Source organism: Phalaenopsis equestris, unplaced genomic scaffold (assembly GCF_001263595.1).
Source record: "Phalaenopsis equestris unplaced genomic scaffold, ASM126359v1 Scaffold000002, whole genome shotgun sequence".
NCBI classification, from domain to species: domain Eukaryota; kingdom Viridiplantae; phylum Streptophyta; class Magnoliopsida; order Asparagales; family Orchidaceae; genus Phalaenopsis; species Phalaenopsis equestris.
This window is the reverse complement of record NW_018164444.1, coordinates 45854894-45877598: the sequence shown is the minus strand read 5'-3', so window position 1 is coordinate 45877598 and position 22705 is coordinate 45854894. Positions and strand designations below refer to the sequence as shown.

Sequence of the window (22705 nt, the reverse complement as noted above, 5' to 3'; positions counted from 1 at the left end):
TTGATCTTCTTTCTTTTTTTTTTTGTTTTTTTAATTTTAAAGTTTCTGATTCAATGCAGTTGCAAGAGCGAAACTTTAAGTACCCTGAGATTTGCTCAACGAGCTAAGGAAATAAGGAATAAGGCAACTGTAAACGAAACAACAGAGGATGATGCTAATGTCCTGCGAGAGCAGATACAACAGCTGAAAGTAGTTATCCTTTCTAAGGTAACAATTGTGAAGTCATATTTATTACTCAGATATGACGGGCTTTTCTTTCCCCTGTGCAGGATGAACTTCTTAGAATGAAGTCAAATGGTAAGTCTGAAGAAAATAATGGAAGTTGTTCTAGTGGATGGAATGTCCGTCGAAGTTTGAGCCTTTTAAGATTTAGTCTATGCCGTCCAAGAACATTGCCCGTTGAAGATGACAGTGATGAAGAAATGGAAATTGTTGAGGAAGGTGTTGAGAACTCTGGCACAGAGGCTAATTCGCCTACTGTCGATGGGGATAATAGTAATGTGAAGGAGGAACTAACTAAATTTGAGAGTTTTAATGAACAAAATCCCTGTTATTTAGATAAGGAAACATCATCAGGTGATGCATGCTTCAAGAAAATACCTGGTCCTGGCTCTGAGTGTCACCAAGATAGTGAGTGTAGGCATTGCAATGAGGATCATGAAGAAATAAAAGAATTGGCTTTCCCCACACCCGCTCTTTGCATGAACGAGCAAATTAAGGATGAATGCTTCAAGAAAATACCTGGTCCTGGCTCTGAGTGTCACCAAGATAGTGAGTGTAGGCATTGCAATGAGGATCATGAAGAAATAAAAGATATGGCTTTCCCCACACCTGCTCTTTGCACGAACGAGCAAATTAAGGATGAAGATGAACCAAAAATGATTCCTGCTAAGAGAAAATCTTTGGCTGGAGATCATGATGAAATAACCGAGGGATCCTCTTTAATTGTCAAGGAGGAACTAACTAAATTTGAAAGTTTTAATGAGCAAAATCCCTGTTATTTAGATAAGGAAACTTCATCAGGTGATGTATGCTTCAAAAAAATACCTGGTCCTGGCTCTGAGTGTCACCAAGATAGTGAGTGTAGGCATTGCAGTGAGGATCATGAAGAAATAAAAGAATTGGCTTTCCCCACACCCGTTCTTTGCATGAACGAGCAAATTAAGGATGAAGATGAACCACAAATGATTCCTGCTAAGAGAAAATCTTTGGCTGGAGATCATAATGAAATAACTGAGGGATCCTCTTTAATTTTTAGAGTTCCTTCTAATGAAACGTTTCTGGACCCATCTCAAAACTTGTCCGGCTCTCCCACTTTTAGTGTCTCACCTAGAAATACAAATTACAGTAGGAAAAGTGCCAGGACATCATCATCAACATCAGCTTCTCATAAAAGCATAAAATCAGATTTCAAACCTGATTCAGGCATATTGAATGTTTCATTTTCTGGCTTCTTGAATGAGGGTAAGAGTAGTATTTCTTTCTTTCATTCAAGCAAGGATTCGCTTGCAGCAACTGAAAACCTGGCAGTAAGTCTTTGTCAAGGTCTTCAGGTGATCAGTGGCCAGAAGCATAATTCATCTCTAAGCAGTTCGTCGTTCAGGTTTTCATCCAAACCTGTTGATATGAAGCCGCTAATTATCATGGACAAGGTTGATATTGGCACACAAACGTTGTCTGATGAAGAACCACACTGGGCTGACGATGCTTCAGTGCTTCTATGTGATAACTGCAGGGGAAAAGCTCTGCCTCTTGAAAACAATGATGTCACCGAGAAATCAGGATTACAAATAGCACTCATTGATGGTTCCCAATCATCCAAGAAGCCACGACCAACTGAACGAGGCAAGAAACAAGTGCCTAAGGTATGTATTATTAAATCAATTTGGAGAATGACTTTTTTCATATTTTATGCTCGTCTAGTTAATTGAATTTGTAAATTTTAAGAGGGTTTGTTGGTTCAGGCGATGGAGAAAGTCCTTGCTGGTGCCATCCGGCGGGAAATGGCTCTTGAAGATCGCTGTTCTAAGCAAGCAGCTGAGATTATGCATCTCAATAGATTGGTAGGTGCCATCCTGAAAACTTTCATTTTTATTGTGAAGATGGTAATCACTTTTCATGTTGTATGTTCATGTTATCAGATCCAACAATACAAGCATGAGCGTGGGTGCATAGAAATAATCGAGCAGGCTCATGAGGACAAAATCTCTCGATTAGAGAGCCTAATGGATGGGGTTATGCCAACTGAAGAGTTCATGGAGAAGGAGCTTCTCGCCTTAAGGAATGAATACATGGTTGGTTGGGTCCATGCTGGTGCATGTATATTGGTTCTTTTTTTCTTTTTTCTTTTTTTGTTCAAAGTGGTCGTTAAGTTTTCTGAATGATTGTCTGTTTTTTTGCTTTCTTAGATACTTAAAGAGAAATATGAGAATCATCCTGAAGTATTGCAGCTAAATATTGAGCTAAAAAAGGTTCAGAATGAGCTCGATGATTATCGAAACTTCTTTGATATGGGTGAGAAGGACGTATTGCTGGAGGAAATTCAAGATTTAAGGCAGTACTTACAGTGCTGCGTCGACTCTTCTTACACGTCCAACCATCCCTTGCTCGAGTTGGCACACTCAATGGGGCCCGCGTTGGCTCCTCTTAGTAAGATATCAGATACGAAAGATGTAACTTTTGATGAAAATATTGAACTGAAGAGAAGGAACTGGACAGACTTAGAGAAGAAATGGATCTCTTCATATAAAGAGCTAAAAATAGAACTTGAAGCTTGTCAGTCTCTTGCTGAGAAGCTGACAATGGATCTCGAATCTGAGAAGAAATGCTCGCAAGAACTTAAGGAGGCACTTCAGACAGCACTGCAGGTTCATACTAAGACCTTGGAACACTATGCAGATCTTGAAGAGAAACACATGGCCTTGCTTCAAAGGCATCGGAAAATGAGGGAGGGAATTCTTAACGTGAAGAAAGTAGCAGCAAGTGTAGGTGTAAGACGTGATTCAAAATTTGTTGAATCTATGTCTGCTCAAATTGAAGCTCTCAGGGAAGAGAGACAAAAGGAGAGGATGTATTGGAGGGATGAAAATAAAGGTCTCCAGACACAACTTAGGGATACTGCTGAGGCTGTACTGGCTGCTGGAGAGCTTCTCACACGCTTGAATGAAACTGAAGCTGCTGCTGCTAATGCAAAGGTACATGCTTGTGAATTTATTCTTTCATTTTCAAGAAAAACTCACTTCTGTTAGCTACTGGAAACACATACTGCACTTCTGCTAGTCTTTTCTGGGCATTTAGAGCTTCATTAAATGAGATATATATTTTACAATAAAGATTTTCTAGGTGCAGAAATAAGTGCCTTATGGCTTAGATTTTCTCTCATCATTAAACATCAAGCAATTCCATTATCTTTGTTTTGTCCCTCTTCTTTTGCCTCTTTCCGTTAGCAACCAAGAGAACATCTCTCACATTTGATATCCCTGATTTTTCTCGTCTTCAACATAGTTCATGAATTTTGCAAGGCAACCAGCTCTCAGATTTGATTTGTATGTTTGCGCCGCTTTGTTGAACACAATGCTTACATTTTATAAAATACGAGTCACCTTCTTTTATTATTTTTTATTGTTTTTATTATTTATGATTATTTTTTTAAGAGCCTTAACTTTAACAGAGATCAGCTAGTTTCTTAGCAATTCCCTTGGCCATAAAGTCATAGAAAAGACTGCATGCATAGTGTTTGGAGATCCTATCAGGTTTTATCAATAATCGTGAAAAGGCGCATATATTTTGAACCTGTTTCAAAATTCACCTATTCATGCACCTCAAATAAACATTTAATGAGAGCTACAGTTAATACTTGAAACACTTAATCTACTAGTTCAACTAACATATAAACTAAAACATAATATCATGCGAGTAAATTGACTATTGAGCTCAATAGAAATGATAAACTCAATTGCATAAACTATTTTAATTAAAACCAAACACTCAAGTCATAACACATATATAATTTATGATGACAATGAAATAGTGCTCTAGTGAGAGTATCAATTTTGCAAGCACAACATCATAAATCTACTTGATGCTAAAATATAGGAACATGTATATCTTGCGCCACTTTAGCAATTTAAAGATTAATTAACCAATGGCATAAACTATAATGGACAAGTATATTAATCTAAGTATGATGTAATTTATACAATAATTTTTAATTAGTTCAACTAACCAACCGGCCTATGCCCAAGTTCAACATCCTCTTTAAACTAGGATTGGATGCCCAAGTTTGACACCACAAGTTCTACTCCCAAACAGAGAATCCTTGCACTTCACACTCCCAAATACTTGATCTTTAAAGGACCTTGGTAACTCTCTAAAGCAAGAGAAAACTTTCAAATCGAATTTCTTTTGAACTTTAGAAGACTGACAGAAAATCACATAATAAATAATACTTTAATTTTAAAAAAATGATTGTTAATAAAATAATTAAAACTACATTAAAAAAATCTTTTGAGAAGTGTAAGAGCAAGACTATTATATAAGATTCTTGAGGCTTTATGATGAATACTTGATGTTTGTTATTTTTTTTTTCACTCAAAACATTCTCAAAATGATTTAAAATGTAGGCAGAGGATTCATGAATCTGTAAGATATGCTCTCCATCAACTCACAAATCCTTAGGAAGAGTGTAAGAGCAAGACTGCTATATAAGATTCTTGAGGCTCTTATGATGAATACTTGATCTTTGTTATTTTCTTTTTTTTACTCAAAACATTCTCAAAATGATTTAAAATGTATGCAGAAGATTTATGAGTCTATAAGATATGCTCTCCATCAACTCACTAACCTTTTGAGGTGATTAGGAACATGACCCAAGAAAATATATCAAAACTAAGCGATCAGATACGCGATTGTTGATCAAATGCATGATTAGTTTATTTGAAGATGAAAATTTTATTGATAGTTAGTACAATAATGTATCCATATGCATAATTGTACATTTGGTGTTTGATGGGGAATCTCCTTGTCATAATGGCTTTCAATGGCTTCCTCAAGCCACATCAGATGTAAAATTAAGTATTATATTGTTTATTGGTCTCGTGTAAGATTAAGGTTTTTCTGTAGTATGCATTAAGTACGTGAAAACCCATGGAATGAAGTCCTATTAATTCAAATGAACCTCAGTAAGCCAATGGAATGATTTTACATATTTTGCTCAGTAATTATCTAATTTTACATAAATATAAATACTTAAAATAAATTTTGTAGGGTTATAAATAAAGGCATCGAACTGCTTTAGTAAATCATTCGCAGTGCATATACAAAAAATTCTAAAGGAACACTATGCTATGTTATGCTAAGTTTTGTACACTTCAGCTCCTCTTTAAGCTGCATTTAGTGGAAATAATCTACTTGTCTATCAAATGATCACTTGTAAGAAGAAACTTGTAAAGACTATTAGATGTTAACATACAAACTTTGTTATTATCAAATCAAATATTGACATGCATTTGAGCTGCTAGGCTCATGAAGTCTGCATTATGAACTAAGAAAAAAATGTTGATCTGCCTTATTTCAAAAATCAAGTTAGAAAACATCACAATGCAAATCTCATGGCTTTTAAATCTTGTTTAGTCTGGCTAGTCATATTGATCGAACCATTTATTGATAAACATTCATGCCTAGAATGATGTTGATGGGTTGAGGAGAGCATGATTGTGAAGGTAGTGTCACAAGTTTTGCGAGTGAACTTTGGCATAATTGAAATTTACGACGCAATTATTGATTCTATCACGACATTCATAAACTTCTCAGAGGATCCACATGCTTTATAAAGCCCAAAGATTCTCCTTGAATTTGTTGAATGAGGAATTATTTGTAGTTGTTATGTGACTTTCATTAAAAATATTTCTCATCCTGACGGTACTTTTGGGATTAAAATTACAAAAAAGAGCATAAAAATAGCAAAATATATTCCCAATGAATAAAAAAATCTTCGTAATGATGCATATTCTTTTCTTATTGTTTTGAAGAAGAATTAATCCAAATTAGGAGCTTTGCAACAATTTCTAAGAAGCTATGTTTCCTTTTATAGTTTTTTTTTTTTATATATATATATATATATATATATATATATATATATTATAGAAAGAGCAACTCGTGGCTCCCTACATGTTAATATCAAAATAGCGGTTACAAATGTTTTGGGAGAAAACAAGATCCCCTCTAGAAAAAAGTAAAAATTCAAGACTTCCAGAACACAACCTAGGGGTTCCGTTCTCCTCATTACAACTCCAACCAAAACCAAAAGGAGAAAATCCCGAAAAATACATGTATCTATCCAAAACGTATACCCAAAAAACTTTTGTATCCTTAATGAAAACATGTATAAGCGAATCAGCAAATCGAGTAATCTTGTAATCTTGAGAGCAACTACAGGAGAACATGAAGTCGGAAAAACCCAAGGACTGAAATAAACAAGCAGTGGTTAGCATAACAGAAAAATAAATTCAATATGTTCCGAGCTCCTCCAAAGGTCCAACCATCCATCAGAAACATCCCGAGGCATAATAAGGACCTCGACAGTCCAGCAGTTAAATTGAGACCAAGCCACCCCAAATCCAGAATCCCTAAAGCCAACTTACCAAACAATCTCCAAAATTAAAATCAGATAGGAAGCCAAGGGCATCCCTTAAATACCATAAAGGAGCCATGGGCCTCCTTGCAAAGCAGAACATTACCAATCAATCTCCAGAAGTAAAACCAGCTAGGAAGCCATGGGCCTCCCTTAAGAACCTGAAATAAGTTTTCAAAGAAACCCTGTTTTCCCTTAATCCAAACCCAGCTCGAAGGAAAGTTGAGAAAGCCGTCCGCTCGCCAGAAATAGACCAAACAGCACAGAAGTAACATAAGTAACAGAAGTAAATGGGGAATAGACATGGCCGAGCACAACCCCGCAGCCACCCCAAGAAACTTAATCAGGGACAACTCTACAAATATAAGGGGTATCAAAATAACATTCACGTTGGAAAGTAAGATTTTAATCCTTCTGATATAATAAATGATATCCCAAGGGGCGACAATACCAGTAGCCAAAATATCAAATAAAGTACGGTTATCACATTCAAAAATGATGTGTTTCCAACGGAAATACTGAGCCAAAACCGCAGCAGTAAGGATAGCTCTAGCTTCCGCCTCTAAAGGAGAATCCGCATAAGACGGGGAAGAGATGAAGAGAATGCAATGACCCACAAGTAAGAGTAGAAACTCCTAATTTAGCAAGCCAATTAGCGGGTTGGTTACCTTCCCGATAATTGAAACTCCAAATAACATTCACGTTGGAAAGTAAGATTTTAATCCTTCTGATATAATAAATGATATCCCAAGGGGCGACAATACCAGTAGCCAAAATATCAAATAAAGTACGGTTATCACATTCAAAAATGATGTGTTTCCAACGGAAATACTGAGCCAAAACCGCAGCAGTAAGGATAGCTCTAGCTTCCGCCTCTAAAGGAGAATCCGCATAAGACGGGGAAGAGATGAAGAGAATGCAATGACCCACAAGTAAGAGTAGAAACTCCTAATTTAGCAAGCCAATTAGCGGGTTGGTTACCTTCCCGATAATTGAAACTCCAAATAACATTCACGTTGGAAAGTAAGATTTTAATCCTTCTGATATAATAAATGATATCCCAAGGGGCGACAACACCAGTAGCCAAAATATCAAATAAAGTACGGTTATCACATTAAAAAATGATGTGTTTCCAACGGAAATACTGAGCCAAAACCGCAGCAGTAAGGATAGCTCTAGCTTCCGCCTCTAAAGGAGAATCCGCATAAGACGGGGAAGAGAAGAAGAGAATGCAATGACCCACATGATTTCTAACAATGCCCGCGCAACCAACTCCAGTCACATTCCAACTCCCATCAGTATTAAATTTAAACCAACCTATGGGAAGAGGGAGCCAATAAACTAAAATAGGAGGGTGTAGTGTCCTCCTCCCTCCCACATTAGTCTGCCCCAAATCAAGGAAATAATTGATGCCCGAAAAGAAACATTTTTTAGGGTTCCCCAATCTCCATAACTTATTAATGTAAGAAATAATATTAGAGAAAATCATAGTGCTATGGATAACCTTTCCATCATGAATAATATCATTCCTAGCCATCCATATAAACCAACAAATGATATAAGGGTAGATTTGCCACAAATGATTCTTCCTACGATCAGGATTGCACCTTAAGGAGGTAAGCAAAAGGTTCCTTTCCGAAACAATAATATTGCCAAACCACAAACCGGCCCTTCTCCAAACAAATAAGGAAAAAGGGCACGAGAAAAAGATATGGTCGAGTGTTTCCTCCTCCGATTTGCAAAAGCAACAACGGAAGACAATTCTCAACCCTTTCAACTTGAGGATATCATCATAAGGTAAAATAAGCTGAAAAATATGCCAAGCCAAAAAAGACAGACAGAGTTAAAGCTCAGCTCCACACTTCTTTCCCCCAAGGGGTGTTTTGAAAGGTAAATCGAGAAGCATAAAGAGCTTTAGTAATAGAGGTGGCCAAAGGTAACTTCAAAATAGGAGTATCATGCATATGGGGAGCAATTGGAATATTGGAGACGTAAGTGACACCCTCCATCCCCAATAAGTTAATAAGAAAAGGAAGCTTCCATCGGCCATCAATCGAAGTGTCAGAGACTTTGAGATTGGAGAACGTAATTTCCCTCAACTGAGGGGAGACATGCGACCAACAGCCAAGCCAAAAAGAGAGATTTCCCGAACCAACATCCCAAAAAATGAAATTCGTTGCCCAATCTCTAACCAAAAGCATTCTCTTCCACATGGTGGAATTACCAAGTCTCCAAGTGATCAAAGTCGGATGAGTGATACGACAGTATTTTCCATGCAAGAAATTAGCCCAATGGGAATCATTTTTCCTGAAGTTAAATCATTGCTTAAAGACATTAATCTCCACAATATGTTGGAAGGATTTGAAACCCAATCCCCCCACATTAATAGGCTTGCACACTTCTTTCCAAGAAAGCCATCTCCTACCTGAATAATTGGAACTCCAAATAACATTCGCGTTGGAAAGTAAGATTTTAATTCTTTTGATATAATAAATGATATCCCAAGGGGCGACAACACCAGTAGCCAAAATATCAAATAAAGTACGGTTATCACATTCAAAAATGATGTGTTTCCAACGGAAATACTGAGCCAAAACCGCAGCAGTAAGGATAGCTCTAGCTTCCGCCTCTAAAGGAGAATCCGCATAAGACGGGGAAGAGATGAAGAGAATGCAATGACCCACATGATTTCTAACAATGCCCGCGCAACCAACTCCAGTCACATTCCAACTCCCATCAGTATTAAATTTAAACCAACCTATGGGAAGAGGGAGCCAATAAACCAAAATAGGAGGGTGTAGTGTCCTCCTCCCTCCCACATTAATCTGCCCCAAATCAAGGAAATAATTGATGCTCGAAAAGAAACCTTTTTTAGGGTTCCCCAATCTCCATAACTTATTAATGTAAGAAATAATATTAGAGAAAATCATAGTGCTATGGATAACCTTTCCATCATGAATAATATCATTCCTAGCCATCCATATAAACCAACAAATGATATAAGGGTAGATTTGCCACAAATGATTCTTCCTACGATCAGGATTGCACCTTAAGGAGGTAAGCAAAAGGTTCCTTTCCGAAACAATAATATTGCCAAACCACAAACCGGCCCTTCTCCAAACAAATAAGGAAAAAGGGCACGAGAAAAAGATATGGTCGAGTGTTTCCTCCTCCGATTTGCAAAAGCAACAACGGAAGACAATTCTCAACCCTTTCAACTTGAGGATATCATCATAAGGTAAAATAAGCTGAAAAATATGCCAAGCCAAAAAAGACAGACAGAGTTAAAGCTCAGCTCCACACTTCTTTCCCCCAAGGGGTGTTTTGAAAGGTAAATCGAGAAGCATAAAGAGCTTTAGTAATAGAGGTGGCCAAAGGTAACTTCAAAATAGGAGTATCATGCATATGGGGAGCAATTGGAATATTGGAGACGTAAGTGACACCCTCCATCCCCAATAAGTTAATAAGAAAAGGAAGCTTCCATCGGCCATCAATCGAAGTGTCAGAGACTTTGAGATTGGAGAACGTAATTTCCCTCAACTGAGGGGAGACATGCGACCAACAGCCAAGCCAAAAAGAGAGATTTCCCGAACCAACATCCCAAAAAATGAAATTCGTTGCCCAATCTCTAACCAAAAGCATTCTCTTCCACATGGTGGAATTACCAAGTCTCCAAGTGATCAAAGTCGGATGAGTGATACGACAGTATTTTCCATGCAAGAAATTAGCCCAATGGGAATCATTTTTCCTGAAGTTAAATCATTGCTTAAAGACATTAATCTCCGCAATATGTTAGAAGGATTTGAAACCCAATCCCCCCGCATTAATAGGTTTGCACACTTCTTTCCAAGAAAGCCATCTCCTACCTGAATGGTTACCCAACCAAAGAAATTTGTTAAAGCATCTTTCAAGATTCAAAATAGTACTTTTCCTTGGTTGAAGCATTTGAAGAGTGTAAAGAGGGAGTGACTGAAGGATGCTCCTAAGAAGAGTGATACGGCCACCAAAGGAAAGGAAGTTATTTTTCCAATCCAATACTCTCTTCTGAATCTTCTCAACAACCTCATCAAATTGAATCCGTCTTTTCCGGCCCTTAAGAAGAAAAACCCCCAAATTTTTAATGGGTAGAGAAGAAAGGGAGAAACTTGTGTAATTAGCAATCCAGGTAGAATTCGAATGACTAATCATGCTCCCCATATAAATGTTGCGTTTGCTAGCATTAAAGGAAATGCCGAAAACAGATTGGAAATCAACCATAAGCTTATGAATGTCCTTCATCGTGGACTTGCTAGCATTAGAAAAAAGAATCGTATCGTCCACATAGGCAAGATGAGAAACCATCATATTAGGTTTATGAGAATATTGCCACTTCGGATTATGCCTGAAATGGTTGTTAAGCATTCTAGAAAGATAGGTAAATATCTGAATGAAAATGGTTGGGGAAAGAGGATCACCTTGTTTAATCCCATGCCCCGTACTAAAATAGCCACGAGATGGGCCATTAATGAGAATGCTATACTTGTTGCAATGGAGCCAAGAGTCAATGAGTTTACAAAACTCTTGAGAAAAACCTCGGGCGTGAAGGATATTCAAAATAAAATCCCAGCTAATGGAGTCATAAGCTTTATGAATATCGAGTTTAGTGATCATCTTACCGCCTCTGCACTTTTTATCGATATCAAGTATAAGCTCCCGAGCCAACATAATATTATCGGTGATCCCCCTTCCCTGAATAAATGCAAATTGGTTCAAAGATATAATATTGTGAAGGTGAGGTTGGAGGCGTTTAACCAGAATTTTGCTAATCACCTTATAAATCACCGAAGTAAGCGAGATTGGTCTAAAATGATCCCACGAGCTTTTTTGATTATTTTTAGGGATGAGAACAATGGTAGCAACAGGGAAGTAATTGCCAATGTTCTCCCCTCTAAAGAAACTTTGAATAGTCGAGACGACATGATTTTTAACAATGGTACAGGTTTTAATGTAAAAAGTAGAAGTGAAGCCATCAGGACCCAGAGCTTTATTACAGTTAATATCAAGAAGGGTGGAGTAAACTTCCTCAGTCGTTGGAATACCGCAAATATCAATTCCCCCTATGAAATGACGAACATCGTCAAATAAGGATGCGTCAATAGAGCCCGAAGTTACTTGGTACTCAAAAAGCTTCGAAAAGTAAAGAACAACATTCTCCCCAATTTCCTCATCCCCAGTAATCCAGCTGCCATCATTATTTTTAATTCTCACAATGAGATTATTGGCTCTTCTCAATACAAGCGTGAAAATACTTGGTGTTTCTGTCACCCTGAGAAAAATGAATATCTCTCGCTTTTTGTTGAAGCAGCTCCTCCTCCCAAAGAGAGGCCTCAAGCAGCTCTCTATTAGCATCATGTAACTCATGTATGATGTTATATGTGTTCTCATCAATGCCCTGAAGCATATTCACCCGTTGTTCGGCTTTTCTGACTCTAGCATGACCATTACCAAAAACATTTCAATTCCAAGTCCTTAAAGCAGCGGCCACCCTTTTATGAAGTTTCCAAAGAGTGTACCAAATATTCCCCACCTCCAAGCACTTCCAATTATCTGCAATTAATCTCAAGAAATCATCATGTCTCGTCCAGACATTAAGAAACCGAAAATGATAGATAGAGGATTTTTTGAAAAAGTCAAAAGATTAGAGGAGAGGACTATGATCCGAGCCAGTTCTGGAGAGGTGTTAAACTTGAGAGAAATCATAAGAATTGAGCCAATGTTGATTAGCAAGACATCTATCAAGACGTTCAAACAATTTGCCCATTTTCCAAGTGAATTTGGAGCCAATGAAGCCCAAATCAGATATACCTGCTAAGGCCAAAGCATCATTAAAACGGTTAATTAAAGTAGTGTCTATTCTCCTGCCACCTAATTTCTTTGATTCATGTATCACCATATTAAAATCACCACCAACCATCCAGTTGTGATTGATGGAAGTGCCCAACGTAGGAAGTTTGTGCCAAAGATCTAATCTGGCAACATTGGAAGTCCCGACATAAACAAAAGTGAAAAACCCAGAGAAAACATCCATAGTGAAATAAATGTGAACAAATTGAGAATCATCAATGACGATATCCACATTAATATGCTTCCACCAAAACACCTATATCTTATTAGGAGTTAGCAAAAGAAGAGAAGTTTTTGAATCGTCCGGATAAGCAACAGCGGTTCCAAAATAGCAAACATATCAATCTTATGGATCCTAGTCATCAATTTGAGCAATTTGAGTCTACCAAGGGAATGAGGATCCGCAATTCCCCTGATATTCCAAATAAGGACATTAAACATGTTTAAACGGAAGAACCCTTCCTAGAAGACCTAGGCCGGATTCGTCCGTTCTCATTATCAAAAAAGTAATGATTCGTATCAAGCCCAATTTTCCATTGTTAACAGTTTGTACCTCCTTATGCACAACATTCTTTCTTCTCCTATATTTTTGCACGTCATTCCTCCCTTAACACATTAGAGATATCATCCAACTGTGAAACATCAGGAAAAATATTTATATGAGAAATAAGAGAGGAATTATCCATATTAAAAGCGTCAGGAAGAGAGGCAGAGGAGGGACGAGCCCTCTCAACATCGTGTAGGATTTCCGGGACAGCATGATCAAGCCTTGGAACAGCGCCCAAAGGTTCCCCAGAATCATAAGTAGTCTCTTGTGTAATAACATCATTTGAAATTTGAGGTAGAGAAGGAGGTATATCCGGTATTATAAAACTTCCCCCCCCCCCCCCCTCATTAATAATAACAGGAGCATTAAATTCAGTTAAAACATTGCCAGTTCTACCCTCAGTGTGATTCGCAGTGAGTAACGAAGGAGGATCAGCGACTGAACCAGCCTGAGCAGCCACAGGTTTAGCTATCTGTGGCTGGCTCCTCCCCACGCCATATTTTAAATCAGGATGTAGTTTGAAGCAATTTACCTGATCGTGACCAAACATATTACAGTGGATACAGTAATCAGGGTGTCGTTCCAATTTCACCTGTTGCCAATAACCAATGTGTTCTGAGCCAATCCAGACCTCCTCCGGAGGAGGTTTCCCTCTGAATCAAAACCCTAGCCATGGAGGGTCTAGTGAGATTATAAGTTGGTCCATCCAATTTTAGGGGACGGCCAAACATAGCAGCTAAGGAAAACAAAATCTCGTGGTTGAAAAGATGGACCTTCAGAGACGTGAAACAAATCCATACAGGAATCACAGGGGCCTCAGCTTTAGGATCAAAATTTGGAGACCATTTTAGAACCTTCATGCCACAGTTTTCAAACCATACCATACGCTTAGCAAAAAGCCGCGTATAGTGCTCCTCATTCGCAACTTGAATCAAGATATGCCTACCATCCAGAGGTCCAATCTTTCATTCACCCGAGAGTTTCATCAACTCAAAGTTTTTCCTCAGGAAATCCAACTTAGGGATCCCGTAAATGAACTTGCCAACCAAATGCAACCTACCTGAAGTCACAAGCTCGACGTTCTCAGCCTCAAAAAGAAAAAGTGCGAGCTTCCCCCCTTTCCGGCCGGGACAACGAACGAAAGAGGAAACAAAAGAATCATGCTCAAGAGAATCATAGGAGGAGGAAGGGAAGTTGGGAACGCCGTCAGCGGTGGCACTGGCGTAAGAACGAAACCTCCTACCCGTTTCACTACGCCCACCCGCCGTCACACCGGCATACGAGCTCGCCATTCGAAAGGATTACTCGAATCACCATAACCCTAGCAGAGCAGAGAGCGGAGACGGAAACATCGCGATTATTTTTCTTATATATATATATATATACTTTTTGGTTGCTGCTTTTTCATTGAAGTGCCAGCCCTCTTCACCTTCTTCTCTTAATAATATATGGTTTGAGGACAAAAACTTGAACATGGTCCAACTGGCCAAGTCTAAATGAGACGATTTAGGAGGGGATAATAAATAAGCCCAACCAAACCTTAGAACAGGTAATTCCAAAATCCTCAAGTTATATAACTCTAAAATTAGTTTGAGGATTGTGAATAGTGAATAAAATAGATTCTTATGAAAAAAAAATCGCATGGGGAAACTTCATAGGTATCAAATAGCATATATATATGCATGTATGTATATATGAATGTGTGTGTGTGTGTGTGTGTGTGTGTGTGTGTGTGTGTGTATATATATATATATAGAGAGAGAGAGAGAGAGAGAGAGTAACAATTAGTATCCGTGTTATTATGTTATATGTTAAAGCCCTAAATAAGGTATGAATAAACCGCTCAATGGATGAAAAAAGGTTTCCAATCAACATCATATATTAAATCTTTTAGATTGATGTCATGTTAGACTTTATCTTTTGTCCAGATATAGCTATGGTTTTTGTAGTGTTTAACAAGGAACCTTCAAAATAAGCGTCTGCAGTATTTTGAAATTATATCATTAATTTGGGGTTACAAGTGGTGAATAAAACAAGAATTCGTAATAAATTTTTCACCTGCATCTGAAGAAATTAATTATAGAAAATTTCTGTCTTCTGTTAAAGTTTTAACTCATCTTAATATTAATGATAGGGAATCTTTCATTTATGCTGTAAGTTGTACCATATCAGTCTACTGATAATCTTAAATATCATTGCTAGACAATCATGTATGACGGAATCTCATTATTTCTTATTTGGCCCTAAGTATGAGTTTAAGCAAGCCAATCTTAACTTCCAATAATTTAGTAATATATATACTTGTACTGATTGTTTTTTAAATATTTACATATAATAAAAGTGTGCTTGTATGTAGTAGTATAAATATATTGATATATTTTCTTCCTATGACACTTATGGATTTGCATATATGAGCGAAGAGAAGTTTATAAATATATATTTTACCATAAATCGAGTTAATTATGAGTTAAATCAAATTAATTTAAAGCGAGCCATTCTGAAGTTAAAGCAAATCAATTTTGATTTTGAGTTGATTAAAATTAATACAATTATCAAAGGAGTTTCAAATTTAGAACAAAATTGCCAGCCCTATCTTCTGTACAACAATAAACCTTCAGCTTGTGGCAAGCAATTTGAATATAAAATTAGGAGTTTGAGATTTTAGAAGGTTTGCATAGTGATTGTGAAGTGTTACTGTTAGAATCAGTGGAGCTATTTCTATTAGATTGATAATCAATCATAAAATCTATGCCAAAACTGATGAAATAGATTCAATTTCATGCTTCCTAGACTGAATCCATTTTCAATATCAATCAAACTGTGTCAAGATTTTTGGCTTTTAAAACTGTAATATTATTAGATTTTGCAGCTTACAGTTTTATGATCATTTCTCTTTACTGAATCTTTGTTTGGTTTTTGCTTGGCTTTCATTTATACAAATACATTTCCCTGCTCTGCAGAAAAGTGCTTTATTTGCAGAAAGAAAAACTGAGAAGGCCTATCAGGAGATTGATGAAATAAAGAAAAAGTATGAGTCACAAATTGCTACACTAAAACAGTTACTAGTGGAATCACACTCGACGAAAGAAGGGCGAGTTGATGAATTTTCTTCTGGAACTGGACACAATTCTTGGCTTTATGGCTATGACCAGTGCAACATATAACTAGTTCAGGTATGAGCATATATAATGCAATGAAAAGTCTCTGTCGGTACACCATAAGCACAAAAATTTTGTTTTTACAGATTTGTTCAACTCTTCAGTTCTGTATGCCTATTTCTCACTTGTTGCATTGGTAAAATATATTTTAAAATCCATAGCAAATTCCTTGTGTTTTGTAAAACCTATGAAAAATTCTTAAAAATCATTTCTACAGTAAGTATCTGCAACACGAAAAATTATTGCATGCGGTGTCTGATCTACACCGTAGATCACGGTGATCTACGGTGAGGATGCAATCAATTTTTTTTGAAATAAAAATAAAAAAATTTAAAGTGGGGCCCACCAAAATACATGCTCACCATAGATCACTGTGATCTACGGTGTAAACCGCATGCATCTTTGCATGCAGTGTCCGTATGCAATAATTTTTCCTGCAACACACAATCATGAAACAATCAATTAAGCTTTCCTTTCTAAGCCCGATAAACTCTATCAATTTTGCAAAAACATTTATGCATCAGATACATATATATATATATATATAATTAGATGAAATATGATTGGCTTGGAGAGAATTTTCATACAGCTGTGGCACAGCTTGCATTTATTTTTGGTTTCTTGTATAACCTGAGTTAAATCTGTTGGGCACACAAACAGGTTTTTGGTCCCCTATTGCCAAGTTGGCTGAAAATGATTTGTGAAAAGCTTAGAGAAGATTTTAATGGCCTGGAGAAGAATTAGAAATGCTATTTTGGGATTATAAGGGATAGCAGGGGGGACAAGAATTCAAATATATGTCTCATACACTCTCAGTTCTCTCCTACTGACATTGAAATTTAATGTGGACTGCCCAACAGCAATTTTCATTCCTTATGGTTTACAGAAGAAGAATCTAATTGTTTTTTTTTTTTTTCTTCATGTGGTTTTGTCCTCCTGATAATAGGTACTACAGCTTGTGGGCCACTGCTAGTTCTTCATTAATTGAATGGTAGTAGATTAGAAGTCTTTTGTTTTATTGATAAGTAGGTCCCCCAATTTTTTATTTTTATAATAGGGGCATTTGCATACATACCCATCTAATTCCTATGTATTTACATATCATGCACTTAACTTAATTTTTGTTTTTTTAGATTTACACAATCCTAATTTTTCATATGACATTAAAAATGTCACCATTTTTACTTTTTAAGCAGTGAAATGCACCGTTTCATGCACAGGTAAGGTGGGTATGTATCTAAAAATTGAAAATTAGGTGTTAGATGTGCAAATACATAGAAATAGAGTGGGTATGTGTGCAAATCTTGGACTTGTAATGTGTCTATGTCATGCCACCTCGTATTTTGGTTTGTTCTTTGTCAGGCTATGGTTAGCTTAAGTTTGTTCATTGTGAAGGTAATGGAGAGGGCATGTGATTGATTGCTTGATAGGAATGTGAGCCTGTTTTCTCCCCTTTGGGATTATAGGCTTTGATGACTTGTATTAAATGTCCATGTTGATATATAATTTTATAAATGAGAAAATTTTGTTAGAGCTTTATATTCATTAGAATTATTTTAGTGATGGGCTCAATATAAGAATTAAATGATTAGTATTATATCGTATTCATCTCAAAATAAATCTAACGAATGAAAAACTCAACAAATTAAGCGTTTTCTTATTATTTTTCTTAATTGTTTTTTTTATTAATGATTTTATTATAACACTAGTTTAAGTAAAATTATTCTCTCTTCTATAACAAATAAATCGACTTGTGGGTCAGCTTGAACCCTTAAACTTAATTAAGTCGAGTGTCTTGATTCATTTACACCACTACTTGCGTGCACTCAGCATAACTGATTTTCAACTTAAGGTGTGTTTGGGATGGCGGTGTGGCACTCCTCCGTCGTTTTTGTCTATTTATGCAAACTGCATTTTGATAGTTTTTTCAAAAAACTGCTGCTGAAATCTGTGTTTTCCCACCACTTCAGTTTATATGTTCTGATAGCTTTCTAGTTGTGATTCAACTTTTTTTTTAAAAAAAAATTGTATTAGGCACAACAACTTTTTTAGCATCAGATTATTTTTCAGCAGCTTCACAGATGTTTTTTAATAAGCTGTTTGGATCAACCTCCTAAATTAAAATATAATAAAATACAAAGTTTTGGGATTGGAGGGGATTTTGTTTTATTTTCATAATGAAGGAAGAAATATATATATATTTTTGTACTAAAATAAGAGATCAACCAATTCATTAGGGTTTAGCTGCCAACAAAGCTTGCAACCTAATGGAATCCAATGAGGTGGAAGGTCCCTTTCTAGCTAAATCATTATTAGGATACCTAAACAAATTGCTTCCTCTAAAAAGCTCATCGCTTTGTCCCAACAAAACCTTGATGATAAAACACCTTATCTTTATGTATTTACATATCCAAACCACACATATGTGATATGTAAATAAATAAAAAATTATGTGGTATTTATGTAAATGTCCATAAATTAAAATGTTGATATGTGGATCTTAACCACACATGCCTCCAAAATGTCTCCCTTCTCAAGAAATTCAGGCATGGGATTATTTATTTATTTATTTATATTTTTATTTTATCGGGAAATGGCTTATCAGCCGTCAACGATCTTATCTTAACGGGCAAGAAAAGGTTTAAAAAATAAAAATTTAAAAAAAAAATCTTTTTTTTATTACATAGAAATCAGTGCTCGGTACATCCAAAATTTCCCATCTAAACGGTTTTTTTTAAATAATTTCCAAAATAGCCCTTCCTTTTTTTCGTGGGGTCATTTTTGTGAAAAAAAATATATTACATCAGGACTCCTGCTGTATTCAGAGTCAAATGATGGGGCGTCCCGTGTCAAGTGGGTTCCAGCATTTTTAACACCGTCCAATATTAGTGTATTAAGATGAGGGCCACTTGACACGTGACGCTCCACCATTGGACTCCGAACGCAAATTACATTAAGTCCTGATGTAATATTCTCTCCATTTTTGTAAAGGGGACTAGAGTTTAAATTTAAAATAGTTGGGGACTCTTTTGATATTTCACAATCTAAAAAATAATTTAAAAAATATTAATTTAATTTAATTTATATTTTGAATCTCATTTTTCTATGGTAGCGTGTAAGATACCCTAAACAAACTTTTAATCAAAGATCAATATATTTTTGGCGATTGGGGATTAACACACGCTAAGGCTAACAACCTTTTTATTTATATTTAAGACTATGTATGTGCCCACAAAGGCATGAAAAATGAAATTGTAGATTTACAAATATACCATTAATTTTTTATGCGTTTACATATCTATCACCTACGGTTCAATTTATATATATATGTGCTACCTTACCTATGTATGAAAATGTGTATTTCACTTTTAGAAATTGAAGTGGCGATAATTTTGTTGTGATATGAAAGATTTGTTGGAGCGTATAAATGTAAAAAAGCAAAATTTAGCGATTAGAAATGTGAAAAATATAAGAATTGTGTGGTCTATATATAAATGACACAAAATAAAATAAAAAAAAGGAATCTTTAGTGGAGATTTGTTAAGAGCACTTGAATGAATAGAGTACAAGTCATAGCTTAAGAATTTAAAAATCTAAGGTGGTGGATCCCTCTCCTTCTTATGGTTATGTTTTGGGTGCTTAATCATCCATGATATTTCATGATGAAGATGTGTCCATTCTTGCATAAAATAAAAATATAGGCTTGTTAAAATCAATAATTTAGTATAAATTCTAAAAAATGAATATGAGATGCTCTAGTATTTGAATATAAGTTTAATAAGAATATCATCTATGGCAATATAGGGAAATTTCTTAGTTTCTTGTTTTGTTAGTGTGAATACCCACAATTGATTCCTTTATCATAATTAGTTTAATGTTGGGGTTGAGGTAGTTGATTTTATCATCGTTTGTACAAGTATTCCACTTGATTCTAATTCTCTTAAAGTTGTCTGACCAAGTGTGCGACGGTACTTTATTATTTGTTATAGTTAATGACATCAATGATAAGTGTTAGAACCAGACAGACTTACTTATATAAAATTGTTATATATCTGATTACTCTTAATACCGATATAACTTTCACTAAGATAAGTCTTGTCTTGTTTCAAAATGAAAATTCAAATTATAAAACTTATGTGTCTTTCAAAGTTTTAATATTTATTTCTCTTCAATATACAAAAAGTCTAATTCTACTATTTTGACTATCTCTATTAGTACATTTCCTAAAAAAAACTAAAAAATGCTTATAAATATCTCTTTGTTCAATTAAGAATCTATGATGCTTTCGTTAGCACTATAAATCAGTTATGGTTGATACCATAACAACATCATAAAATTTGTCTCATATCACATTACATATTAATTCTACATAAGTTTCATGAATTTATCATCTTTATGCCTCCTTATAGAAAGAGACACAAAATATTCTTTAAATTTTTTTATAAAATATCCCTAATCAATCAGCATGATTGCTAGGCATTCAAGCTTTTCATAATGTTGCCCTCTCTAGCATCTTTTTGCTTCTCCATGTACATAAAATTAATAAGCAATATATTAGAAAAAATATACCAATTAGTTTTTTTCTTAATACATAGTAGCCTTTTTTTTTTTAATTGGTCCCTTCAACTCTTATAAGTAATAGTGGCCCCATGACTTAGATTAACTTAAGATGTTTATCCATTTAGATTTCATTGTTGCTCCCACTAGATTAGATCACAAATCTTACATCAATTGTGCATTGTGCCTAATCATTTGAATTGGAGGAATTGTATTAATAATAAGATTTGATGTTACTCCATCTCTTTCAATATATTTATCTCTTACTTCATCTTGATTATTTGTAGGGCAACAATATATAATAATATATTATTTAATTAGAACTAATATAATTTAGCCAAACCTCCTAAATCTCTTTGGGCGTTCTATTTTTTTTTTTTTAATGTTGTTCTAAAAAATCAAATTCTCTCTCAGATACTATATTTGTCACGATTAATTCTAAAATTTGAAATATCAAGCTATGAACTAGCTATCAAATAAAAAATTAAATATTTCAAAATACATAAAAATAAAACTAAAATAAAGTCTTAATAAAAATCTTTACAAAATTTACTTTGTATTAGCACAATTGCTTTCTTCGAGACATACTGCTCATCTTCTGTTTGAATTTTTAACAAAATCAAGCAAATTCAACTATGTTTGAAGCCTTATAAATGTGATCTTAATTCTTAAATATCTTAGAAGTCACTTACAATATTGGAAGGTAGATGTGTAATTTTTTTTATTTTATGTCAAGAGAGTAAGTAACAAATTATGAATTAGGAGGAAAATGGTTGGTATATAGTACCCATTTTAAATAAAAAATTGCACTAATTTGGTTGGAAAAATAATAATTTGATGGTGACATAAATCATGAAAGGTCTATAATTATATTTAAGGAAGATGCTTTTGTCCAATTTCATTATCTTTAGTGCCTTTATGGTTGGAGAGAGCATCATAGATAAAGGGACAACAATTTGTTGTCTAAGCCTATCATGCCTAACTCAAAGACATTGTTTGGTAGTATGAATAATTTAAATTAAATAAGTTTGGATAAAAAAAATTCAATTTAAATTTTAACTCTTTATTATGAAAGAGAAAAAAAAATATATTTTAATTCAAATAAATATTATAATTAAATATGAAATAAAGGAATGAAATTTTAGGAGATAATATTTAAAAATCAAGGAAAAAAAAAGAATTTTTAATATTTTTTAATGAATTTATAATTAAAATTTTAACTTCTATCATATTTTAATTATATTATTATAATTACTTTTAAATAAGCCTAATCACAAGTTGATGAATTAAATTAGAATAGTTGACTTAAGCCAACTAACTCTGACCCCTAATTTATTTAAATAAAAAAATTTACTAGAATATTAATTTAACCTATAGTTTTACTAGGAAGTAAAGAGAAAATGAAGGGAAATAAATCAACATACACACCACACAATTCTTCTATATTTACATGTCTAACACCTAAACTTCCATATTTATATTTATAACACTCTCCTGTGATAAACTCATGCATGCAAATGTGTACTTAAAAAGATTTGGGTGCTATGCATATAAATATTAAAATTTGGGTGTTAGATATGTAAATACATAAGAATTGTGTGGCATGCATGTAAAGGCCCCAAAAATAACAATGGAAAATAAAAATGGGCAGCTTTGATAATGATATATAGCCTTCCATGGCTTCTTACATCATGCATTTGAATGCCCTTTAACAATTAAAAAAATAAAAATGCAACCACTATGTTTTATGTGGCACTTTCAAAGAAAAAATAATTAAAAAAAATTGCATTTATTTCTAATTTTGTTTCTTATAGAATTTCTATTTTATCTTCATAATCTCTTAGTTTGCTTTATAGAATTTCTATTTTATCTTTGATCTGTTTGTTGGCATTCTCGGTGTAAGTCCCTGTAGGTCAAGAGAGTTCAATT

At 34.9% G+C, this 22705-nt stretch overlaps 1 protein-coding gene across 3 annotated transcripts in view; it reads left to right on the top strand.

Moving 5' to 3' along the window:
- Positions 1-17263, top strand: part of LOC110024208 (kinesin-like protein KIN-12A) — a 29795-nt gene extending 12532 nt beyond the window's left edge. The window contains exons 11-18 of one of the 3 annotated variants that reach the window (XM_020724042.1): positions 60-189; positions 270-726; positions 868-1865; positions 1965-2063; positions 2142-2294; positions 2409-3194; positions 16022-16234; positions 16880-17263. In XM_020724042.1, the coding sequence (XP_020579701.1) occupies positions 60-189; positions 270-726; positions 868-1865; positions 1965-2063; positions 2142-2294; positions 2409-3194; positions 16022-16225 (2827 nt within the window). In that variant the 3' untranslated portion in view covers positions 16226-16234; positions 16880-17263. Of the gene's footprint in view, positions 1-59; positions 190-269; positions 1866-1964; positions 2064-2141; positions 2295-2408; positions 3195-16021; positions 16235-16879 lie in introns of all 3 variants that reach the window. The other 2 variants (XM_020724053.1, XM_020724035.1) reach the window with 2 other exon arrangements.
- The last annotated feature ends 5442 nt before the right edge of the window (positions 17264-22705 follow it).